The sequence below is a fragment of the Amblyraja radiata genome, chromosome 14 (genome assembly GCF_010909765.2).
Source record: "Amblyraja radiata isolate CabotCenter1 chromosome 14, sAmbRad1.1.pri, whole genome shotgun sequence".
Lineage (NCBI taxonomy): Eukaryota > Metazoa > Chordata > Chondrichthyes > Rajiformes > Rajidae > Amblyraja > Amblyraja radiata.
Genome location: NC_045969.1, coordinates 54,305,267 through 54,329,853, shown reverse-complemented (window position 1 = coordinate 54,329,853; position 24,587 = coordinate 54,305,267). Strand labels below are relative to the sequence as shown.

At 40.9% G+C, this 24,587-nt stretch overlaps 1 protein-coding gene across 3 annotated transcripts; it reads left to right on the top strand.

Moving 5' to 3' along the window:
• LOC116980789 lies at positions 1-24,268 on the top strand. 3 transcript variants are annotated; one of them, XM_033033375.1, is made up of 11 exons: positions 1-255; positions 1,364-1,430; positions 5,654-5,718; positions 5,897-6,017; positions 8,960-9,009; positions 9,365-9,469; positions 10,804-10,894; positions 13,801-15,212; positions 17,423-17,480; positions 20,872-20,944; positions 23,283-24,268. In XM_033033375.1, exons 1-11 carry the CDS (start codon positions 175-177, stop codon positions 23,368-23,370), a joined length of 2,211 nt encoding a protein of 736 aa, XP_032889266.1. In that variant the 5' UTR covers positions 1-174; the 3' UTR covers positions 23,371-24,268. The 3 variants fall into 3 exon arrangements, with proteins under 3 accessions (XP_032889266.1, XP_032889265.1, XP_032889267.1); XM_033033374.1 differs by having other exon boundaries at positions 66-255; positions 13,801-15,221; XM_033033376.1 differs by lacking the exon at positions 9,365-9,469 and having other exon boundaries at positions 66-255; positions 13,801-15,221.
• Positions 24,269-24,587: the final 319 nt, after the last annotated feature.

The following is a 24,587-nucleotide window of genomic DNA, read 5'->3' as shown; positions in this document are numbered from 1 at the left end:
AGGGCTGGCGGCAGTTTAAACCAAAGATCTTATAGCAGCGCTCCGCTATAGGATCTTTGGTTTAAACGCGCGGCGGTTGGAGCCCGGAGTAACGGGCGCAGCACGGGCCGGTCACCTGGCAACGGTGGCCGGGGCAGCCGCGCGCCCCCACCCCATCCCATCCCCCACCCGGTGATGGAGGGAGGAAGCCTGGACACCGGGCTAATGGGCAACGGCAGCCGCTACCGGGCGGCCTTGGAGCGCATCATCCTGAAGGTGGGACAGATAGGCCTGGGGGTTTGCGGGACTGCATCTGTTGTGGGAGACAGCTCTGCATTGCATTGCGTTCCCTCCTCTCAGTCACTAATATCTCGGGTTTGCTGGCTGACCTTCCACAGATGTAATTGTGGCTTGTGAAGGGTGTAAGGTGAAGCATCAGGGTGACGGTGGAATGAGTGAGGAAAATATGTGGCGGGTGCAGAATAATGTGGATTAACCTGCATTGGTGGCAAAGCAGGAATGGAAGGAAAGGGGGAGGTGGAGTGAGATTTTAACGTCAGGAACTGCAGATGCTGCTTTACAAAAGTGTGGGGTGAGAGTTGATTGTGCATCAGCCTATTTAAATATGCATGAAGATGCAGCAGGCTGTTAAAACGGCAAATGACAAATTGACCTTCACAACGCGAGGAATTCAGTAAAACAGTAGCATTGTCTTGCTGCAATTGCACAGGGCCTTGAAGAGATGATGTCCTGAGTATTTAGTGCAGTATTGGCCTTGAGTTGTGGAATGATGTTCTTTCTCTGGATGGAGTTAAGTGAATGTTCACAAGACTACTTCTGGAGATGGTAGAATGTGTGTAGAAATGAGTGGGATATTTCACTAGAGTTTAGAAGAATGAGAGGAGACAGTGCTGAGAGTGTTAGAATCTTCATAGGAACATCTTTCACACAGGCAGCATCTCTGGAGAACATGGATAGACGTTTTTTGGTTGGGGGCAAATGTATTTAAAGAAGTTAAATATAGTAAGCTACTAAAGGGATATGGGGGAAAAGGAGAACCTGAAAATTAATTTGAATGAACTGCCATGATCATGTTAAATGGCAGAGTGTGACCAAAAGGACCCATTGCCTTCCCCGGCTCTTTAATTTTGTTTGCATATTTGAATTCCACTGGAGTTGTGGAAGATTTGTGGCTCTAGTAATCACATGTACCAGATAATCTTTGAAATTTATAGCTTGTACCTATTGTCAGATAATGTAATCTTTTGAAGGTAGACACAAAATGCTGGAGTAACTCAGGCAGCATCTCTGGAGAGAAGGAATGGGTGACATTTCGGGCCGAGACCCTTCTTCAGGCTGACTTTTGATCTTTTGATCTCTTTAGTACTGTAATGCATTTGAAGATGACCTGATTGTTAATCTTGAGGATATGAACACTGACGATATATCAGGTAAGACTGATAATATAATAGAAAACCCCTACCAAAATATGAATGGATGATATTTTACTGTGTTATTTTACTGCACTGTATGGCTTCAGCATGTAGATAGAATCGAGCACAGGTTTTCAGCACACGCTGTTGCCAGTGTGGGTGGTCATTATTTTACAAAACTACACTGCGCATGCTCGCACATATTCACGAGACTGATAAGATATTGAATATCACATAACACAAGTCATATCATTATAGTATTCAGTACTTAAAGTTATAGTTACCAACTACATGTACTAACATCAAATCCCTTACTTTAATATTGAAAACACTCACCACCTCTGTCATCTCTGACATCTTCCTGCCGTTTCTTTATCCCACTGTCTCCATCACAGGAGATAGACTATTGATTGACATCTATTATAAACCTACTGACTACCACTACAATCTAGATTACACTTCTTCCCACCCGGCCACAACGTCCATTTCCTCCATCTACACCACATCTGTGCCCAAGATGAGATGTTCCATACCAGGACATCTGATATGTCCTCATTCTTTAAGGAATGAGGGCTCCCATCATAGATGAGGCCCTCACATGGGTCTCCTCAATATCCTGCAGTTCGGCTCTTGTTCCCCCTCCCCTCCCCCAGTCACAACAGGGATAGGGTCCCTGGATAGATTGATCCCTGGGATGGCGGGACTGTCATACAAGGAAAGATTGAAAAGACTAAGCTTGTATTCACTGGAGTTTAGAAGGATGAGGGGGGATGTTATAGACACTTATAAAATTATAAAAGGACTGGACAAGCTAGATGCAGGAAAAATGTTCCCAATGTTGGGCGAGTCCTGAACCAGGAGCCACAGTCTTATGCCCCTGCCCCACTTAGGAAACCTGAACGAAAACCTCTGGAGACTTTACGCCCCACCCAAGGTTTCCGTGCGGTTCCCGGGGGTTTTTGTCAGTCTCCCTACCTGCTTGCACTACCTGCAACCTCCAGGAACCGCACGGAAACCTTGGGTGGGGCGCAAAGTCTCCAGAGATTTCCGTTCAGGTTTCCTAAGTGGGACAGGGCATTAGAATAAAGGGGAGGCCATTTAAGACTGAGGTGAGAAAAAAACGTTTTCACCCAGAGAGTTGTGAATTTGTGGAATTCCCTGCCACGGAGGGCAGTGGAGGCCAAATCACTGGATGGATTTAAGAGAGAGTTAAATAGAGCTCTAGGGGCTAGTGGAATCAAGGGATATGGGGAGAAGGCAGGTACGGGTTATTGATTGGAAACGATCAGCCATGATCACAATGAATGGCGGTGCTGGCTCGAAGGGCCAAATGGCCTCCTCCTGCACCTATTTTCTATGTTTCTATGTCCCGTTAGTCCTCGTCAGCTGTCGCATGCAGCACATAACCCTCTGACATTTTAGCCACCTCCATCGGGATCCCACCACTAACTACATTTTCCCATCTCCACCCCATTCTGCTTTCCGCAGAGACCATTCCCTCAGCAACTCCCTGGTTAACTCATCCCTTCCCACCCCCTCCCCAGATACTTTCCCCTGCAACCGCAGGAGATGCAACACCTGTCCCTATATCTCCTCCCTCGACTCCATCCAAGGACCCCAACAGTCTTTTCAGGTGAGGCAGATGTTCACTTGCACCTCCTCCAACCTCATCTACTGTTCCAGGTGTGGACTCTTTATATCAGTGAGACCAAGCACAGGCTCGGCGATAGTTTAGTTGAACACCTCCGCTCAGTCCGCCTAAACCTACCTGATCTCCCGGTTGCTAAACACTTTAATAATAATAATGGATGGGATTTATATAGCGCCTTTGACTCCCCCTCCCACTTCCACACTGACCTTTCTGTCCTGAGCCTCCTCCATTCTTAGTGAAGCCCAGTGCAAAGTGGAGGAACTGCACCTCTTATTTCGCATCGGCAGCTTACACCCCAGCAGTATGAATGTTGACTTCTCTAACTTCAAGTAACCCTGGCTTTCCCTCTCTCCCTCTCTTTCTCTCTCTCTCCATCCCTCTCACCTTCCCAGTTCTCGGACCGATCTGACTGTCCCCTGATTAAATTTTATCTCTATGCTTCATTGTCATCTTCCCCAACTATGATCTATTCTACATTTTCCTTAATCTTCTAGTCTCTTATAAGATCTTATCTTCTTTAGTGTGAAGAAGAGTATGTGGTCTGAAGAATGGAATGTGTAAAATCAGCATCTGCAGTTCCTTCCTACATATGTGACCTTTTACTTTTGCACAAGGATTGCATTAACATTTGAAAATCTGAAATTAAAATTGTATGTTTAATTGCAACAAATATAACTACATTGAGAATATATTGTTCAACTTTGATAAATGTGGGTATCTTGGAATACATTTTGCACCTACAGTTTCTGTAAAATTATTGTTAGATTCCATCTAGGGAGACTTAATAATGCCAGCCATATGGTCAAAACCATGTATACTAAGGCACAATGTGTTGAGTTTACCCTGTAAATTGGCAACATAACAAAGTTCATGTTGCCAACAGTTTTGCTTGTATTTTCATGAACAAAAAGTGACATTTATAAGTCTTTATATCATTACTGAGGTCTGCGGTTCCCATCTGCTTTAAGAGGACATCAATATTGCCCGTACCCAAGAAGAGTGAAGTGACGGGCCTCAACAACTATCGACTGGTGGCACTAATGTCCGTGGTGATGAAGTGCTTTGAGGTTGGTTATGGTGCATATCAACTCCTACCTCGACCCACTACAGTTTGCCTACCGCCACGACTGATCAACAGAGATACAATCTCACTGGTTCTCCACTCTGCACTGAACCACTTGGACAATAAAAACACATACGTCAGGCTGTTGTTTATAGACTACAGCTCAGCGTTCAATACCATCATCCCTTCCAGGCTGGTTACCAAACTCACGGAACTGGGTTTCTGTGCGTCCCTCTGCAATTGGATCCTCGACTTCCTCATCAACAGACCCAGTCCATTCAAATTGGCTAAAACACTTCTTCCTCAATAACAATCAGTACGGAAGCACCTCAAGGCTGTGTGCTTGCCCCCTGCTCTACTCACTCTATACTCATGACTGTATAGTGCCAATTCCATCTTCAAGTTGGCCGACGACACCACTGTTGTTGGACGAATCACAGATAGTGATGAGTCAGAGTTTCGAAGTGAGATCGACCGATTGACCAAATGGCGCCAGCACAACAACCTGGCTCTCAATATCAGTAAAACCAATGAACTGATTGTGCACTTCGGAAGAGGAAGGATGAGGACCCACAATCCTATTTATATCAACGGGACGATTGTGGAGAGATGGAAAAATTTACTAGGGGTGCATACTTCCGAAGATCTTTCCTGGAACCAGCACACTGTTGCAATTATAAGGAAAGCACATCAACGCCTCTACTTCTGTGAAGATTATGCATATTTGGTATGTCAGAGAGGATTCTCTTGAACTTCTACAGATGCACAATAGAGCATATTGACTGGTTGCATCACAGCCTGGTTCGGCAACTTGACTGCCCTGGAACGAAGAAGATTGCAAAAATTGTGACAACTGCCCAGTCCATCACCAGCTCGGACCTCCCCACCATCAAAGGAATTTACCAGAATTGCTGCCTCAAAGTCTGCCAGCATCATCAGAGACCCACACCTCCCTGGCCATACACTCATTTCACCCATGCCTTCGGGAGGAAGGTACAGGAGCCTGAAAACTAACGTTCAGGAACAGCTTATTCCCTACAGCCATTCGGTTATTAAACACTACAACCTCAAATAAGCTCTGAACTACATAGTGCAATAATAGTCTATTAGTTTTTTGTGTGCTTGTGTGTATATATACATATGATCAATATATGTGTATTTGTGTGTGTGTAGGAAAGAACTGCAGATGCTGGTTTAAACCAAAGGTAGACACAAAATGCTGGAGTAACTCAGCGGGACAGGCAGCATCTCTGGAGAGAAGGAATGGGTGACGTTTCAGGTCTGAAGAAGGGTCCCCACCCGAAACATCGGCCATTCCTTCTCCAGAGATGCTGCCTTCCCTGCTGAGTTACTCCATCATTTTGTGTCTACCTGTGTGTATGTGTGCGTATATACACGCACTAAACTTGTTTTTTTGTTTTTTGTTTACAGTGTACTATGTTTACATATTCTGCTGTGCTGCTGCAAATAAGAATTTCATTATTCTATACGGGCCATATAGCAATAAAACACTCTTGACTCTTTTAGGTCGGACGAGATGGTGTACTCGTGACTTTTACCTCCTGAGAAGCCATAATAACTCCAAGAAAGAGGTACACATAAGATAATGAGCCGTAACTTTCGATGCAATAACTTGTCTAAATCCAATTGCATTTTTAAGAGCATTTTAACTGTGTGTTTGCAGAAACAGTGGAATTTAAAATGTTTAAAGTTGGTAGACTGAACCAGTGAAAAGCCAATGAAGATTCATTCTTGTCATTAATGTTTCAGTCTAGTGAACCGCATGAAGCAGCTGTAAGCCTGGAACAGCCAGATACACTGTGTGAAACGGCTGTCAACCAGACACAATCTGACAAACTGTATGAAATTGATGATAGCACCAATCTATCAGGTAAAACAAAATCAACTATTTAATTAATTAATTAATTGATTGATTGATTAATGGGCTTTATTTCATACCCAAGATCCAGACAAGGCACAACATTACATAAAAATATATTGCATATTAAAAACATCATAAAATACATATAAAATCTTAGTACATCACTTATAAAAGCATCATAAATTATATATTTAAAAAAAACACAATAGATGAATTAAAATACAGAATAAAAAAGAATGATCAATGTCCTACAACGAGACAGCGATACCAGTGTCTCCACAACTGGGATTGGTAGCATGTAGTACTAAACCTTATGTTTGACAAGGCCTCAATAATTACATTTTTAGAGTCATTTATCCTGCAAATGAATTTATACATATGATTACTTAGAATTGCTTCTAAAGTACTGACTCCTGCAGCCACAAACGTGTTACTAGCACTACACCATCTAGGTTTCCCTAGTGTTCTCATTGCGTCATTATAGGCCACCTTTAGTCTCTGCAAACGTGTCTTTCTGTAGCTAGACCACAGGTGCGCAGTACAGAGTGGTGTGCAATATGCACTAAACAGTGACATCTTCACCACATCTGTACACGCACCAAACTTGCGCAAGAGAATATTCGCCTGTACATACAGCATACGTCGTTGCCTATAAATATCCTCATCATCTGTCATTTGTTATGTAATAAAATGCTCAAGATATTTTACCTTATTACAGACACTTGTATTTGTGCCTACTATGTTCTAGTGTGTTAAAGCAAAGCAAGAATGTCATTGTCCTATCAGGGACACATGACAATAAACTCTCTAGAACACTCTTGAACACTAACATTATTGTCAGACAATTTAAAATCAGGACATTTTAGACATTTATCCTCTTTGGTTCTACAGATCATAACAGCACTCTTACAAGACTTATTAACTGTGTTTAAAGTTGAGAGATTTTGATTTATGATAAATAATATGCAGATATTTGTCTATTAACTAACATTCAGCTTGAATTTTTGATATGCCATGGGTCCTTTGCAACATCTTCAATTTACGAAGCTATTCTCTGTACACTAGATACAATAGGTGTGGGAGTGGGCCATTCGGCCCTTCGAGCCAACACTGCCATTCAATGTGATCATGGCTGATCATCCCCAATCAGTACCCCATTCCTGCCTTCTCCCCATATCCCCTGACTCTGCATCTTTAAGAGCCTTATCTAGCTCTCTCTTGAAAGTATCCAGAGAACTGGCCTCCACCGCTCTCTGAGGCAGAGAATTCCACAGACTCACAGCTCTCTGTGAGAAAAAGTGTTTCCTTGTCTCCGTTCTAAATGGCTTACCCCTTATTCTTAAACTGTGAACCCTGGTTATGGACTCCCCGAACATCGGGAACATGTTTCCTGCCTCTAGTGTGTCCAAACCCTTAATAATCTTATATGTTTCAATACGATTCCCTCTCATCCTTCTAAACTCCAGAGTATACAAGCCCAGCCGCTCCATTCTCTCAGCATATGACAGTCCCGCCATCCTGGGAATTAACCTTGTAAGCCTAAGCTGCACTCCATCAATAGCAAGACTGTCCTTCCTCAAATTAGGGGACCAAAACTGCACACAATACTCTAGGTGTGGTCTCGCTAGGGCCCTATACAATGGCCCTAAAGCAGAAGGACGTCTTTGCTCCTATACTCAACTCCTCATGTTATAAAGGCCAACATGCCATTCGCTTTCTTCACTGCCTGCTGTACCTGCATGCTTACTTTCATTGACTGATGAACAAGGACCCCCAGATCCCGTTGTACTTCCCCTTTTCCCAACTTGACACCATTTAGATAGTAATCTGCCTTCCTGTTTTTGCTACCAAAGTGGATAACCTCACATTTATCCACATTAAACTGCATCTGCCCACTCACCCAACCTGTCCAAGTCACCCTGCATTCTCATAGCAACCGCCGCACAGTTCACACTGCCACGCAGCTTTGTGTCATCTACAAATTTGCTAATGTTACTTTGAATCCCTTCATCTAAATCATTGATGTATATTGTAAATAGCTGCGGTCCCAGCACCGAGCCTTGCGGTACCCCACTAGTCACTGCCTGCCATTCTGAAAGGGACCCGTTAATCCCTACTCTTGTACAAAGTTCCCAAACTCCAGCCTTTTTAATTTGCAAAAGTTTGCTTAAAGCATTTTCCAAGAATCCACGCCTATTGTAATTTGCGGAAAGCCACTGAATCACTTTCACTCAACTGTGATTTCAAGCTTCTCTCTTTGCTCCTGAAACTGATCAAACTATTCCAATTTGCAATCTAATCAGATATCTTGTTGTACTTTCCAACATTGATCTATACTGAACATAGTTATGCCTTTCAGTTTATTTTTAAATACCATGCACTCACATAGCATTTTGAAACGTAAGTTAGTTTAACCTGTAATTTTGGGTGTTGTTTTCATCCATAATCAATTATATTGAACTGAAACCTTCGTACAGGTCCCTGGGGACGGTGCTCACTTGCCTTGTATGTTCCCATCCAAGCTCTCCAAATTCTAGATCTAGAAGTCCTACAAGTACCAGTCATCTTCCAAGATTGGGCGTTAAACATTTGTAATCTTTTTACAGGTTGCTGTGTCTCTGTCAGCTTTTTTTTTTGTAATTTTTGTTGGGAAATGCTTGTTCTGCACCCATTTGCACATGTCACAGCCCCAGAAATCAATGCCACTGCAATTGTTTGTCAGGGAACTTTGCACAAGGTGTATGCAAGCTTGGCAAGCCGGTTGGCAAATATGTAAACATGACTTGACACTGACTGCGGATTTAATGAAATGAAATAATTTCTATATTTCCTGAAGACCATCTTTACCCCTTTTCCCTCTCTAACTTGGTAGTAAGGATATATATTATGTCAGATAAGGCTCTTGCATTTTGCACATTCAAAAATAATTTAAATGGTCTTTTTAACAATAGGTCAAGTGGATCATACTTCCGATTTTGAGTACAGTGAATGTACATCTGAGGTACAGTATTTTCATCTTGCACATAAAATGTTACTACTTAATTAATGCCAGATGTATGATATGTAAAAATGATGCTCCTTGTATGTGTTGTAATCCCAATCGTGCTAATACAGTGTCTTGGCTCTTAACCTCGGCTGTAGCTTAATTTGAGTAGATATTCATGTTTATTTGGGATGCAAAACCACTTTATACTTTGTTCACTGCAGCTAGTATTTTCTTTATTTTTGATTTCGGGTGTATCTGTCAATTTTGAGATTTGTCTTAATTGACTTATTGTGATCATGCATGGTGGAAGTATTTTGGGTCAAGGTGAAAATTTTAAGGGCCCAATTGTCCTGTTTTTTTTTAAACCTAGCTACAAGGCAGTGTCTCCATGGGCGAGATGAATGTAGGTGATAAATATGAGATGGATACTGACATGCTGGCTACTAGCAACTCCAACCTTGGAAAGCAGATTGTGGTGGGTGTTGTATTTGTGTGTTCGTGGATAATAATGGCGAGTGTATGATGTGTGAAGAGGAAAATGTAATGTACAGAAATCTACAGAATGTTATGAGTAAATCTGACTTGAAGGTGCTTAATTCACTTTGACTTGCTGTCTTGTTATAGCATTTCAATCTTTATCAGCACCGTAATCCCATCAATATCTTTGAGACCAGTTGCAGGGATCACTAATCGAAGTTTACAAATACATCTGACTTTCTAATAAATTGTCCAAAATGACAATTCCATTCTATTGCCCTCTAGCCTTTCTTTTTTTTTTTTAAGTAAACAGATGGTATCCCTTGTCCTGTTTATTTAAAAATGTACCTTTCAGATTTTTATTTATTTGATATTGTAAAATTTGCATTCTGTTGCCGCCAATTTTGTCACTAACCTCGATACATTGTAAAATGATACCTGGTATTTTGGTGTTTCAGTGCACCCATATAATCAACCCCAGATTAAGACGGCTGTCGATAAAATGCACTAGAATGGTTCCAGGAGTGACAATCGCAAGTGAACTGGAAAAACTATGATTCGTCCTGATTTTAAAAAGACCAGGAGGAGATTTATAGTAGTTTAAAAATGAGAAGGTTTTTAGATTTGTTCATGAAAAGCTAATAACCAAAAAGAACAGACTTGTAATTAACACCCATACCAGAAGTGACGCGAGGAAAATCTTTGGTGATGCATGTTGAAAGAAACATTCCGTGGTTACTTTTGAATTGTAATTGTGTAAACACTTAAAGAATACTTTATCACAAGAGGTTTTTGTTGCAAGAGTCAGGGAATGGAAGTAACTGGATTGTTCTCTGAGAACTAAATGAACTCTATAATTGATTCTGTACGATTCTCTCTACTATACTAGGACTCATGAGAAAGGCATGTTTGAGATGAGAATTGCGAGTTGGTTTTACGCATCTTAAATAACTCATTACAACGCAATATGTGGAAGGGATGGTATGAAAAGGTCTTGAGAGATGAAATATAAGGGGGGGGCTAACAATAAGAGCAGGATTGATGTTAACTGATTGAATTTGGGGGTTGCTATTTCAAAATAAGGGGCTAGGTTTCCATTTATTGGTATCAAAGAAATTGAGGGATATAGGGTTAATTATTGGAAAATTATGTTAAGGTGAAAGGTCAGCAGTGAATTTTGGACCACAAGGGTCAAAATGGCTGTCTTTCTGTTTTTTGAAGCTGTGCCAATATGCAAGTGGGGACTGCTGATCCACTGAATGTTGTGTAATGTAAATTATTTTTACCCTAACTGTTAAGTATTAAATTCTTTCAATTATTAAATCTTTGAAGGTGAAATGTGTGGGGAAGAATAAAGACAACCCATTGATTACGTTTACGCCCACGTTGAAGATAAAAATTCGATCATTGCACCTTAATCATGGTATGGATGTGTTATTCTGGAAGTGTCACTGCTATGCAGAATTGTGATTATAGCAGATTTGGTATTCCTAAATCTTTATTCAAAGTTGTGTAATGCTGTATTTTTTCCTTAGTTCGGATAGATTTGCTAAGTAAGATAGATTTGGTATTATGTAAATGAAAACCTTGTACACCAAAATTTGAAATACAGTGTAGGAATATCGCTAGGTACTGAAAGTGTGCTAACAAATACTTTCTCACAAGAGAGCTTGTGAAAATAAAGCAGTTTTGTTTCAATCATGTCAAGAATTTTTGGAGGATCACTTCAGATCCTTTATCCAGGCTACTTCGAACTGGGGGGGAGGAAGGAACTGCCCCCTCTGATTGTGTACAGATGATTGTTCCTTTATGTTGAAAATGTATTTTGCAGTTGCCTTGCTACCATGCTACCTTGAAGGGGGGAATACAATTAATTCTGTTCTTCCTTATTTCCCTTTATTCCTGCAAAGTATTTTCTCTGGCATGCTAATTGGTTTCCCTTTTGATTATTTTTGCCATTACATACTCTTTGTGGTAACTAGTGTAGATTAATGGAGAACCCAGCAGAAATCCACATGGCTGCATAACAAACTCCATACAAACAGCAAGTAAGATCAAGGTTGACCCCAGGTGCTGGGTCTGTGAGGCAGCGGCATTAACTGCACTAAGCTTCCAAATTGATAGATTTGGCAGTGAATCCTTTTTTCCCCTTGTTGGTTCATTTTAACTGCCACAAGGTGAGGAAGTGGCCTAAACTTGCATAACATGTGATGGGATGGCTTTATTAATGTCATTGGGTATCAGGCCAAAGCACATGGTCTCTTGTGTCATCAATCAGTCTGGGAAAGATGAGCTGTGAAAATCCAAAAATACAATTATCGTGCATGCCTTTCAAAACCTTTTGGTTTGTAACTGCATTTTATCTCTTCAAATTAACTTAATTTAAAGCAGAGCATTCAAATGGAATTATCCAGAAATCCTTGTGGATGGAACGGGGGGGAGGAGGGGGGGGGGTTGAAAATATGTGAAATTAGACTTTTTTCGAACCTTTATCAGTATGGCTGTATCAAAGGGGAAGCCATTTAAGACTGAGGTGAGAAACTTTTTCACCCAAAGAGTTGTGAGTATGTGGAATTCCCTGCCACAGAGGGCAGTGGAGGCCAAGTCACTGGATGGATTTAAGAGAGAGTTAGATAGAGCTCTCGGGGCTAGTGGGATTAAGGGATATTGGGAGAAGGCGGGTACGGGTTATTGATTGGAAACGATCAGCCATGATCACAATGAATGGCGGTGCTGGCTCGAAGGGCCGAATGGCCTCCTCCTGCACCTAATTTCTATGTTTCTAAAGGTTCACCTGGTTAAATGGGAGTAGCAAGAAGGTGCACCATTTCAGCTCTTGCTTAAGTGACTCAGACCAGTGTGAAGATAGCACAAGGGCTTCTTGCTGCACATCATTTCAACTCTTTTATTTGCTATTTGTACAATTGGTCATGCCCGAATAGTGGTGTGTGTGTAATTTTCAATTTGTCCCACAGTTTGCTTGAGCCTAAATGTTTCTGATGAGATGACAAAAATATTCATGTTCGCCAGAAGATATGGTGCTAGTCCACCAGTCACTTGTCAAGCTTTGTCCTACTCCACCTTGTCCCACATTCACAATTCTATCCTCATCACACACTTTTTGCCTTTTCATATCTGACCATTGCCCAACCAGGCAAGATCAGATGGCGGAGCAGACTCTGGACCACATGCCTAAATTCTGCTCCTATATCTTATGACCGTCTGCCTATTGAATCCTCTCTTCCTCCACCCTCCTTCACCTGTATCCACCTATCGCTCGCCCGGCATTCACCTGTCCCACCTCTTCTGAAGAAGGGTCTCGACCCGAAAAGTCACCCATTCCTTCTCTCCAGAGATGCTGCCTGGCCCACTGAGTTACTCCAGAATTTTGTGTCTACCACCTCTCTTCTAGCTGGCTTCCACCCCACAACAATCTCTGAAGAAAGGTCCTGACCCGAAACGCCACCTGTCCGTGTTCTCCAGAGATGCTGCCTGACCCGCTGAGTAACTCCAGCACTTTGTGCTTTTTACATTCCCCAGGTTGATTTCTGGGATGGTGCACTTGTTGTCTCAGGTTAAAGAGACTGGTTCTGTGCTCTCTTGAGTTTGGAAGAATGAGAAGCATTGAAACATACAAAATTCTTACAGACTGAATAGGATAGTTGCAGGTGTGATATCTCCTATGGCCCAGATGTCTAAAGCAAGGGGGTCATTATCATAATGGGACCATAAGGTGTTTATCCTGTTTCATTTGGTCCTGTGCTCTTAACCGGGTTATTTTAGATATTCCCTCTGAATAGCATCTACCATCAGTTAGTGCACTGCACAAACAATGTTATCTTCTACAACTGGTTCTGTTGCTCATCGTGAATTGATCTGTCACCAAGCGTCATGCACAGACTTGGAACTTTTACACATGTTTTTCTATCTTCTCATTCTAACTCAATTTCGGTGTTGAGGGCTCCTAAATATGTTTTCATGTGTTTCCTCGAAACATTGTACACCCGGTCATGGAAGATGAATTCTCTATTTGTCATGCTACCTTGCACCCTGTGAAAAGAAACGTATTACTCTCGCCTGTAAATATGCTTGCTTTTCTCATGTTTTTACACAATGTATTAAGAGAAGAATTCTGCTCAGTACAATACTATCAAATCATTTGCTGAACTTGGATAAAGTTTCAACTGAAGTATATTTATCAAATCGTTTCTATTTGATTTTTCAATGAAGTCTATATTCATAGCTTCTTAATTATTGGTTCAACTAGATTGTTTAACTTTACCAAATATTTATAATGTTAACGTCCTCTGTTAAATTCTCTGCTTCCAGATTGCAGTGGTGACTTTCCAACTTCCCAAGTATTAGCTCACTCTTCAAAACCTTATAGTAACGAAGATAATTTTAATATGGCCGCCAGCCAAATGTTGCAGCCACTTTACGTACCCAGCAGCACTGAAGTTTATCAGCACAAGCTTAATGATGGCAGGAGCGAAGTGATGAATTTGGAAGAAACCACCTCATTTTATGTCAATCAAGCTCCAATGGAAAATCATGATGATTCTTCTGGTTTGAGTGATACCACACTTATTGATATCTATCCAAGTATGGTAGCTTCAATGAGTGACTTGCTTGATCGTACCTATAAAACAAAGGCTGCATCAAGGTTAATAAAACATTATCGACATCTCCAGTTCAATGCAAGTAAATCAAAGCGAAACACCATTCAAAATGGGACGAAGATCAAAGTTTGGATGGATGCCTGGAAATTGAAGAGGTTAAAGTGTCGTTCTGTTGTAGAAGTAAAGGTCCCTGCTCAAGGTAGAGATAAGGAGAACAAGGCAATTTCCCCAAAAAGTAACACACCCTTGCAGTGTAATCTGGAGACAAAGTTTACTCTCATTGCGGATGCAGCTTCAAGGACTGTGCCACAAATTAATTCAAAATCTGACGGTCTGTGCTTCACATTTGGAAGCTTGTACAATGATATGGCCTCCTTCCAGACACTGCCAGTAAGCCCTTGCAGCCCCAAAACTCCAGCAGTCATTGCAAGTCCAGTTTTTAATTTAACTCCTTTGAATGGGTCAACTTCGCCCCAACTACATCGTGTGACTAACTCCACCAACTTAAAGTTTTTGAGCTCAAAATCGGACATGATTGAATTGCTAAGTCCAAGAATCATTGTTAATCACCTGCGACATGCAGAACAGAGTCTGCTGAGCAGCAGTGCAGTTACACGGCCAAATGATCCAGTGACTACTTGCAACAGTTCGCCATTCAGAATGCTCTTGCGATTGGATAACAGTGAGAGGAATAAACGGAGGCATTCCATTTCTGCCTCTGTCCCAGCCAAGTTCCATTCTGTACAGAGCCTGTTCAAAACTAAAGGAAAAGGTATCAATTCATTTGAATCAGTATATCAAAGCTTGGTTCGTAATTCGTTCTGCCTTCCATCTACAATGGGGCATCACAATGGATTAAATGTCCATGCTTCCCCTGGACGTACAATAACATCCGCCGTGAGCTCTGATACATGCTCACCTTCCCCGTTATCCAGGAAGCGGGCTGCGTGTATCGACCAGGCAAGGCAAACTTCTCGATGGCCGCTGAAGAGATTCCGTTCCTTACCGGATTCCTCGAGTTCAAAGCAAAGTAATTCGGAAATGCTGATGCTCAACAGCGTGTTGCAGCGACAGGATTATCATCACACACATAGTGGTTTTTATTCACCAAGAAGCAAGCAGGTTAGTGAGGTAATGGCCAAAGTAATATATTTAAAAGTGTGCATCTCTGGGTTTCGTATAAACTGCACAACTCCTTGCCTTCTGTCATGGGGTAGACTACCCCCCCCCCCCCCCCCCACTCCCCCAATCTTTGCACATCCTCAATCCTTTCCACTCGTCACTTTAATTTCATGTTTCATGTATTTTGTGTTTTATGACTGTTGGCAGATCAATTTTCCTCCTGGGATAAATAAAGTTGAATCGAATCATTTAGAAATTGAAAAGTTATAATTTGTTTAGAATAAGTGCTGGCAAAGCCTGTGTGTATTATCCATCTCCAACTGGTGTTGAGCTGCTGCATTTCTGCTGGTGAAGGTATTCCTACAGTGTTTGTGGGGAGGTCTGAGATTTGGATACAGTGATGAAAGGGGCTCACAATGTGTTTTGCAAGTTGAGGCTTGGAAGAGGAACCTGTAGGTGGTGGTATTCCCCTGATGCCTTAGGATACTGAGTTGGATGATCAGCCATGATCATATTGAATGGCGGTGCAGGCTCGAAGGGCCGAATGGCCTACTCCTGCACCTATTTTCTATGTTTCTTGGTACAGCTGCTGGGTTTAGATAATGACTTTGGAATAGCCTGGGTGTGCCTTTGCAGTGTATTTTGATGGGGAAGGCATCTTTACATGTAGACACAAGACTCTGCAGTTGCTGGTTTTATTTAAAAAAAAGACAATGTTGCTGGAGTGTAGGAGAGAATTTTGTACTATACCCGTACCTCAGGTAGGCGCATACAAAATAAAACTGCTCATAGATCAGTGGTGAGAGCATCATAAGTTAGATATTTTTATATCCTAATGTCTCAATGGTTACTTGTGGAGTTGAAATAAAGCATCATTAATCAATGTCTCTGTAACCTTCCACCTTTGTGTTTCCCCGGAGATAACTTTAACCTTTGTTGTTTTGAAAACCTCTCCCATATATCTAACAAATAATCCCATAATTGCCAATGTCCCATTAGGGAGATTTGATTCAATTCGTTAAATGGGGTCCCCTTGATAAAGAGGTTGTTTGTTACACTTGCCTGCTAAACACTGTGACAAAGATGGTGAGGCAGCATCTCTGGTGAGAAGGAATTGGTGACGTTTCAGGTCTGAAGAAGGGTCCCCACCCGAAACATCACCCATTCCTTCTCCAGAGATGCTTCCTGTCCCGCTGAGTTATTCCAGCATTTTGTGTCCACCTTCGATTTAAACCAACATCTGCAGTTCTTTCTTACACACTGACAAAGAGCCACTATAATCTGAAAATTGTAACAGATAAGAGCCTAGACAGAACTGCGATGGACTAACCCCGCCCCAATAGGTAAGGAAACCTGCTTTTCAGCAGGATGTTTTAATCTGTGCTGTAAAGGCGAACATTCTATGTTGGCCATTTTTCCCATCATGCTTTCCCAGTATGTGAGCTCTACGGTAACCATATTATAACCTACTCACTTCCTTATTATCAAAATTCCCAACATCATGGAGTAACTCAGCAGGTCAGGAAGCATCTTTGGAGAACAATGATAAGTGACGTTTTGGATGGGGACCCTTCTTCAGACACTCAAAACGTCACCTGTCCATGTTTTCCAGAGATGCTGCCTGAGCCACCGAGTTATTCCAGCATTTTGTGTTACCTTAACATGTAATTGTAGCATATTCTATATTGACTGCCCACATTATGAAATGTTGCAGAGTGAGGCCCTTTGTATTTTAAAGACTTTTATTAGTTCTTCAGATGTATGGGAGGGGATAAAAGCATTCTCACATTTATTTTCTTCCAGACATGCAACTTAATATCTTGCATGCAATCATAAATCATTAATGTTCTTGGTTAATCTCGAGCCAATTAGCGTTTCCTTTTCTGAAAGTGATGCAGCATGGAGTAAAATGAATTATTTACCTGTACCTTATTTTAAATGGTTAATATTTTTAAAGTGAAGCTGTTAACTATTCATTATACTTGTAGGAAGTTAGTTTCTTTAAAGATGATTCTGGGGAAGAGCCATGGGGTGGCACCGTTTTACTTTTCGACAGCACTCGTACAGAGTGTGCCCTTGCATTCTGTGCAGAACTATTCAACCAGTGTTGCCATTGCCAGTGTTACAATATGCATTATCAATGTCTTGTATAATTCAGCTCATTCTGTGTTCAATGCAGTTCACAATGTTTCCCTTTTTGCATTCTCTAGAAAAATGCTGCTGATGTGTTTATTAAATGTGAAGATGACCGACTGTACTCGCATTCCGGTATGTATCAAATCTGAGAGTCCAGTTTTTTGTGCTTAATTTCCGTCCACCGTTGAATCACTGGGTACATATGAGTTTGACTGCCTTTACATGTGGTGAGATATTGTGGTATTATTGAAAGGTGGTAAACTACTTTGTCGTCTTTATGATATTATGTTATGAATACAGTCCTGAAATCTGTCAATTATGAAATTGTCTTGATCATAAAATACACAAGTGACAATTGATTTTTCAGTAAATAACATTCACACGTGTATTTTGTGCAAAGCTACACAAAATGGTTTTGACTTGTGTTTGTGCAACACATGCTAAGAAAATCAATAGATTTTATTTTTGGTTCGTTATGGGTAAGAGTGCATTTTTCTATTCTATATGTGTGTCATCAGCACTATTGGATAAGATGGTAGGTTATTTCTGGGTTATTGGCCCAGTCTCCAATTTGTATTGTCCAAGTTTATTTCTGTAGCACAATGTGCCGTCTATGCTTTCACCATTTCAGCCATACAGGCGCCACGATGGCACAGCGGTAGAGTTTCTGCCTTGTAGCACCAGAGACCCAGGTTCAATCCTGAGTACGGGTGCTATCTGTACGGAGTTTGTACGTTCTCCCTGTGACTGCTCCGGGTGCTCCGGTTTTCTCCCACACTCCAAAGACGTACAAGTTTTTAGGTTTTGTTTTAAACAAATTGTAGATTGTCACTATTGCGTTAGTGTTTAGTTTGGGGATACAGTGCGGAAAAGAGCCCACAGAGTCCACGCCGACCAGCGATCCCCGCATATTAACACTATCCCACACACACCAATTTAATTTTTTATACAAAGCCAATTAACCTACAAACCTGTACATGTTTGGAGTGTGGGAAGAAACCAAAGATCTTGGAGAAAACCCACGCGGTCTGGGGCGAACGTACAAACTCCGTACAGAGAGCACCCGTAGTCTGCATCGAACATGGGTCTCTGGCGCCGCAAGCGCTGTAAGGCAGCAACTCTACCGCTTCCCCACCTAATGTTTGGGGATCGCTGGTCGGCGCAGACTCTTGTGGGTTGATGGCCTGTTTCTGCACTGTATCTCTAAAACATGGTTGGTCAGAGTGGATCGTGGATATAGTGAGAGGCTGCATCCCAAAAGACATTTTATTCTGTTTACATATTTCCTGGGAATGATGATGAGAAGCAGACTTCTCTTCACATGCATGTTTGGACCCTATATTGTTGCCAATGTCCTGACAATCCTTCCATATATCTGACCTTGAGTCTTTGACGAACATTTCACAAAGCATCTGCATTTTCTCCACCATGAGTTATGGCCCACTGATGGTATCAGTATTTCTGTTATCAATCTCGTGTATTTATTTGGTTGCGATTTTTCTTTTTCCCTTTGGTGTAATTGGTGCTCGGAATGAGCAGAGGAAGAGCACTTCATCCAGACCAATGTTATTATTCCATAATATGCAGCCATTTCTGTGCATGCATCAAAAAATTAGTTAGAAAAACTTTTATTTGTTTCCCACTTATTTCCATGAGAATAAATTTTATTCTGCATCAAATATTTGACTAGTCACATGGGGATTCTGTAAAGGCAAATTTCTGTTAGCACAATGCATGGTTTATCTGTATTGTTTTTGTTCGTTTAGCTCTGTCAAGAGTGTTTTATTGTCATATGTCCCGGACGGGACAATGAAATTCTTACTTGCTGCAGCACAACAGAATATGTAAATATGTAAACATTATATATAATGGGGGGGAAAAAAGTTCAATAAATAACAAATATAGTGGAAATAAAAAATAATAATATAGTCTTTTGCACTTTAGAGCTCATAGCTTATTCGTTGTGTTTAATAGTCTGATGGCTGTGGAGAAGAAGCTGTTCCTGAACCTGGATGTTACAGTCTTCAGGCTCCTGTACCCTCTTCCTGATGGCAGTGGTGCGATAAGCCTGTGGCCAGGATGGTGTGGGTCCTTGATGATTTTGGCTACCCTTTTGAGGCAGCGACTATGATAGATACCTTCGACGGTGGGGAGGTCAAAGCCGGTGATGGACTAGGCAGTGGTCACAACATTTTGTAGTCTTTTTCACTCCTGGACATTCAAGTGGCCGAATCAGGCCATGATGCAACCAGTCAGAATGCTCTCTACCGTGCAGTTTACTCAAAATAAAACCATTAAATTTATGCAGCAACTACAATGTCAGTAGTTTTGTTTAAAAATCTTAAGGCTAATTAATTTTTAGGTGCTAAATCTGAAGCTCTAGGAGAAAATGAAATTAAGAATACCTTTTGGCTAGATGTTTGCTTTGGCTAGTTTTGTACTATGACAGTTGGTTAAACATCCATTTAATCCAAGTATTAGATTAGGTCTACCAGAGTTTTTCTCAACACTCCAGACCATGTTTTGTAGTTTTTTCAATTGGAATATATATAACCATATAACAATTACAGCACGGAAACAGGCCATCTCGACCCTTCTAATCCGTGCCGAACACGTATTCTCCCCTAGTCCCATCTACCTGCGCTCAGACCATAACCCTCCATTCCTTTCCCATCCATATAACTATCCAATTTATTTTTAAATGATAAAAACGAACCTGCCTCCACCACCTTCACTGGAAGCTCATTCCACACAGCCACCACTCTCTGAGTAAAGAAGTTCCCCCTCATGTTACCCCTAAACTTCTGTCCCTTAATTCTCAAGTCATGTCCCCTTGTTTGAATCTTCCCTACTCTCAGTGGGAAAAGCTTATCCACGTCAACTCTGTCTATCCCTCTCATCATTTTAAAGACGTCTATCAAGTCCCCCCCTTAACCTTCTGCACTCCAAAGAATAAAGCCCTAACTTGTTCAACCTCTCTCTGTAACTTAGTTGCTGAAACCCAGGCAACATTCTAGTAAATCTCCTCTGTACTCTCTCTATTTTGTTGACATCCTTCCTATAATTAGGCGACCAAAATTGTACACCATACTCAGAATTGGCCTCACCAATGCCTTGTACAATTTTAACATTACATCCCAACTTCTATACTCAATGCTCTGATTTATAAAGGCCAGCACACCAAAAGCTTTCTTTACCACCCTATCTACATGAGATTCCACTTTCAGGGAACTGCACAGTTATTCCCAGATCCCTCGGTTCACCTGCATTCTTCAATTCCCTACCATTTACCATGTAATATATACTGCTGTTTGGAATTATGAGCTAAAAGCAATCAAGTGTTGGGTTTAACTCCAGTGGTAGACAAACCGAAGTATCCTAAATTTGCAATCCAGCTTGTAAAATCTGAGGTACATTTCTCTTCTGCCAAACCGTGGTAATGTGCATCCAAAGCAGTTCTAAAATGAAAATGTTGGTGCTTTTTGTGATTTTACAGTAAGCTTTCATTTCTATTTATTTTCAGCTACTGTTCTACCTGTAATAAATAGTTCTGGAATTACTGTGAGCTTGAGTTTATCACCCAGATTTCGAAGCAGGTAATTGTTTTCTTATGCATACTCGTAATCTATTAAACAGCATTGCACATGACCTGTTCTTTGAAGGAATTAGAATTTAAATAATATAGGTGTATGATTTGAACTTTTTATCTTTGTGAAAAATGTTGTTTAACTAATTTATGTAAGTAAGTTTATTGGCCAAGTATTCGCATGCCAGGAATTTGGTGAACTTGGTGCTCCGCCCACAATACTCATTTAAGTTACATGCACCATTTAGCTGTCACTGGATCTTAATTTAAGCAAGATGGTGATCTACAAGCTTATTTCTGCCATATATCCGCTCTGTCCTTTATCAGATAGCTGTTTGTTTTTGACAAGATGCAAAGTTTTAGCAATAGTGCAATTACCTTGATAACCAACAACTTCCTTCTCTTTTATTCTTCTGTTCTTGTAAAAGGAGATCGCTATTATTTGTATTTCATTGTACTCCCGTTGAAAGCTAGGCATTTTGAATATTCCCAGCCATGCTTCAGTAAATAATATGCTGAACACATGATTGTTGACAGATCTCTCTTTCTCTCTGTATATCCAATTGCTTTCCCTTAACAGTTGAAGTTGTGAAGGTTTCAGTAGCAGACTGTGCAACTATTTGCATATTTGTCCATTATTTGACAAACTATTTGGTTTGCTTAGTTTTAAGCAAATACTTATCCTGATTCAGATAAAAGCAAAAAATGCTGGATATCCACAGCAAGTCAGACAACATATGTAGTGATGGAAACAACATTAACTACAGTTAGACAACCTCTCATTAAGACTGGAAACTGTTTTAAGTTGTGAATTTGCAGATAGGGAGAAAAATGGAGACGAGATGGGGAATGTCTACCAGAAGGAGCGTTGCTACACCTGACCATTTACCTCTTCCCACCATCCTAGGACCCAAACAGTTCTTCCGGGTGAAGCAGCATTCATCTACACCTCTTAACCTTGTGTTACATCCTTGGTTCATGATTTAGCAGAGTCGCCAATGGAAAAAACAGAGGCAGACCAGATAATCGCTTTTCAAAATACACCTGCTCACTCCACCAGAGTGTCTGGGCTTCCATTTGTATGCTATTTCAATTCTCAATCCCAGCCTGACTTATGACTTCAATTTCCAATAATGCCACAACTAAGCTCCAGTTTCTTTAAGTGGAGTTAAGTAGAGAGAACAGAATATCACAACAGAGGGCTGTGGTGATGCACGAAATTTCAAAAGCTGGAATCGGAAAACAAAGTGCTGGAGGATACTCGGCGGGTCAGGCCTGAGGGAAATGGACATATAATTTTTCAGGTCGGGACCCTTCTTTAGATTGGTCGAGCATCTGCAGGCTCTTGTGTCTCCATTCTGGAGCTCTGACTGTGACATGATGTGTGGTGTTTGAGATGTCAGGGTGATGAATGCTTATTAACTGTAGCCAATCATTCTGGAAGAGGGTAAATAAAGGGAGATGTACGGGAGCAGTGGGGAGAGAGATGAGGGTGTGTTGGGACAGCAATTGTTGGAAATAACACAAGAGAATGCTGGAAACTCTCAGCAGATCAAGTGATTGCTGGGGAGAGAACAAAACTAAGTTAGTTATAGTTGAAGGTCTTGCATCAACTGGCCGTATCTGGTACAAGTAGTAAATGGCAGGTACCTAAAATTGCTGCATTTAATAGTGAGTGTTGCAAGATACTTGATGGGAAGTCAGATGCTATTCCTCAACCCGTGAGCTTAGTTGTGGCATTATTGGAAATTGAAGTCATGTCAGGCTGGGATTGAAAATTGAAATAGCATACTCATTGAAGCCCAGACACTCTGGTGGAGTGAGCAGGTGTATTTTGAAAAGCAATTACCTGGTCTGCCACTGTTTTTTCCATTGGAGACTCTGCCAAATCATGAGCTAAGGATGTAACACAAAGTAAATGGGCAAGTGTATCATCGCTCCTTCTAGTAGACATTCCCCACCTTGTCTCCATTTTTCTCCTTATCTGCAAATTTGTAATTTAAAACACAGTTGTTTATTCACTCCTCCAGTTCTGTTGAAAGGTCATAGCCCTGGAATGTTAACTCAATTTCTGTTACAACTGATGTCCCATGGCCTCGTGAGTATGTCCAATGTTTTCTATTTTTATGTCAATTTGAGCATTGAAACTTTTTGTTTTTCAAAGATTCACTTGGCTTGATGTATGTCCTTTAATGATTTGATAGCAGCAGAGTGGGAGCTTGGGACTTTTAAAACAAACTATCTGAATGGAAATAGGTGACTGTATTCCCCTCTAAACAAAATAGCTAGAATGTGTGCGTGAGATATTATTTTAAAATAATTCCTTTTTAAATTTTTCCCCTCCACAGAGTATCTAGAAAACTGGAGTACAACAAAGTGAACACCAGTACGAACTACTATGACTTAATGAAGCAGAATCTCTACAATGTACCTTAAACTAATTTTTAAAGTGTCTGCCCATGTTATCTGACGGAGTCCTCCACTGTCTGATGTATGCTCTTGCATTCTATCCTTCCCTCGCTGGATGTGTCCTACAATGTAACTTAAACAACATGAGGGACTCGTGGAGCAGATGACCAGCAATTGTATAACTACTAGTTGGTGAATATGAATAATACTCAGTGACTCATTTTAAACCTCCACCTTTAGTTCTGGGGAAAATATAATGAATATTGTTTCAACTGGACAGTTCATTTATAGTATGGAATGTGTTACCAACCTATTTTATCTTCTGTTTGGTATGACCGTATTTTAATGTTGCAGTTTTTGTATTGGCATGTAATGTAACAGTTTCAAAACTCCTCATCGAACTTATCAGATTTTACTGGTGAATTTTATGCAATGGTTTCTTTAACTGTGCATTGTTAGCTATGTTGATGCTTTCTATTGAATTGTCCAAATATATAATCATATCATGTGTTTAATGAGTGCACAGTAGTTTTATATTTGCCAAATATAAAACCTGTGGCAGCTGTTCTGGTGTCCAAGGCCAAGATGAAGTAAAGATGGAACAAGAAAGCTTCATTCAGAGACTCTTCATCTTTTTAAACTGAGTGGCATTTAAACTACAAATGTGGCTTCAATTTGAAGGGAAATTGCCTCAATAATACTATTGCTGTATGAAATATTCTTTAGGGAATTTACAGCTACACACTGCTCTTCTGCAGAGTTGGGTGATTTGTTTTATTGAACTGTACCCACATTAAGAAAATTGCTGTATGTACATAACTCAGTTAGTAAGCAACAAGCATATATACAACAATTATCTGCTTCATGCTGATTTCTATGGGCATTTGTCTTTTAAAGTAAATTTGAAATAAATACAGAAATGGAAGTTTGTCATTGCCGTGCCTCCCTGTCAGGACATGCCAGGCCCGACCCATGTCAATGCAGGTTGATGCCTAGAGTCATGGAATTGTAAAGAAATGGGACCCTTGGCTCACTGCATCTATGTCAACCCCACCCCCCTGTCTTCCTATACTAATCCCACTGACCTGATTCCTCTTTGCCTTGCACATTCCCGATGCCTCTTAAATGTTATTGTTCCTGTAATGTTATTAAACTCCATGACCTCCACAACATAAACACACTGGATGTTCTCCCGGTGGCCCAGAACTTCAACTCCCCCTCCCATTCTGAATCCGACCTTTCTG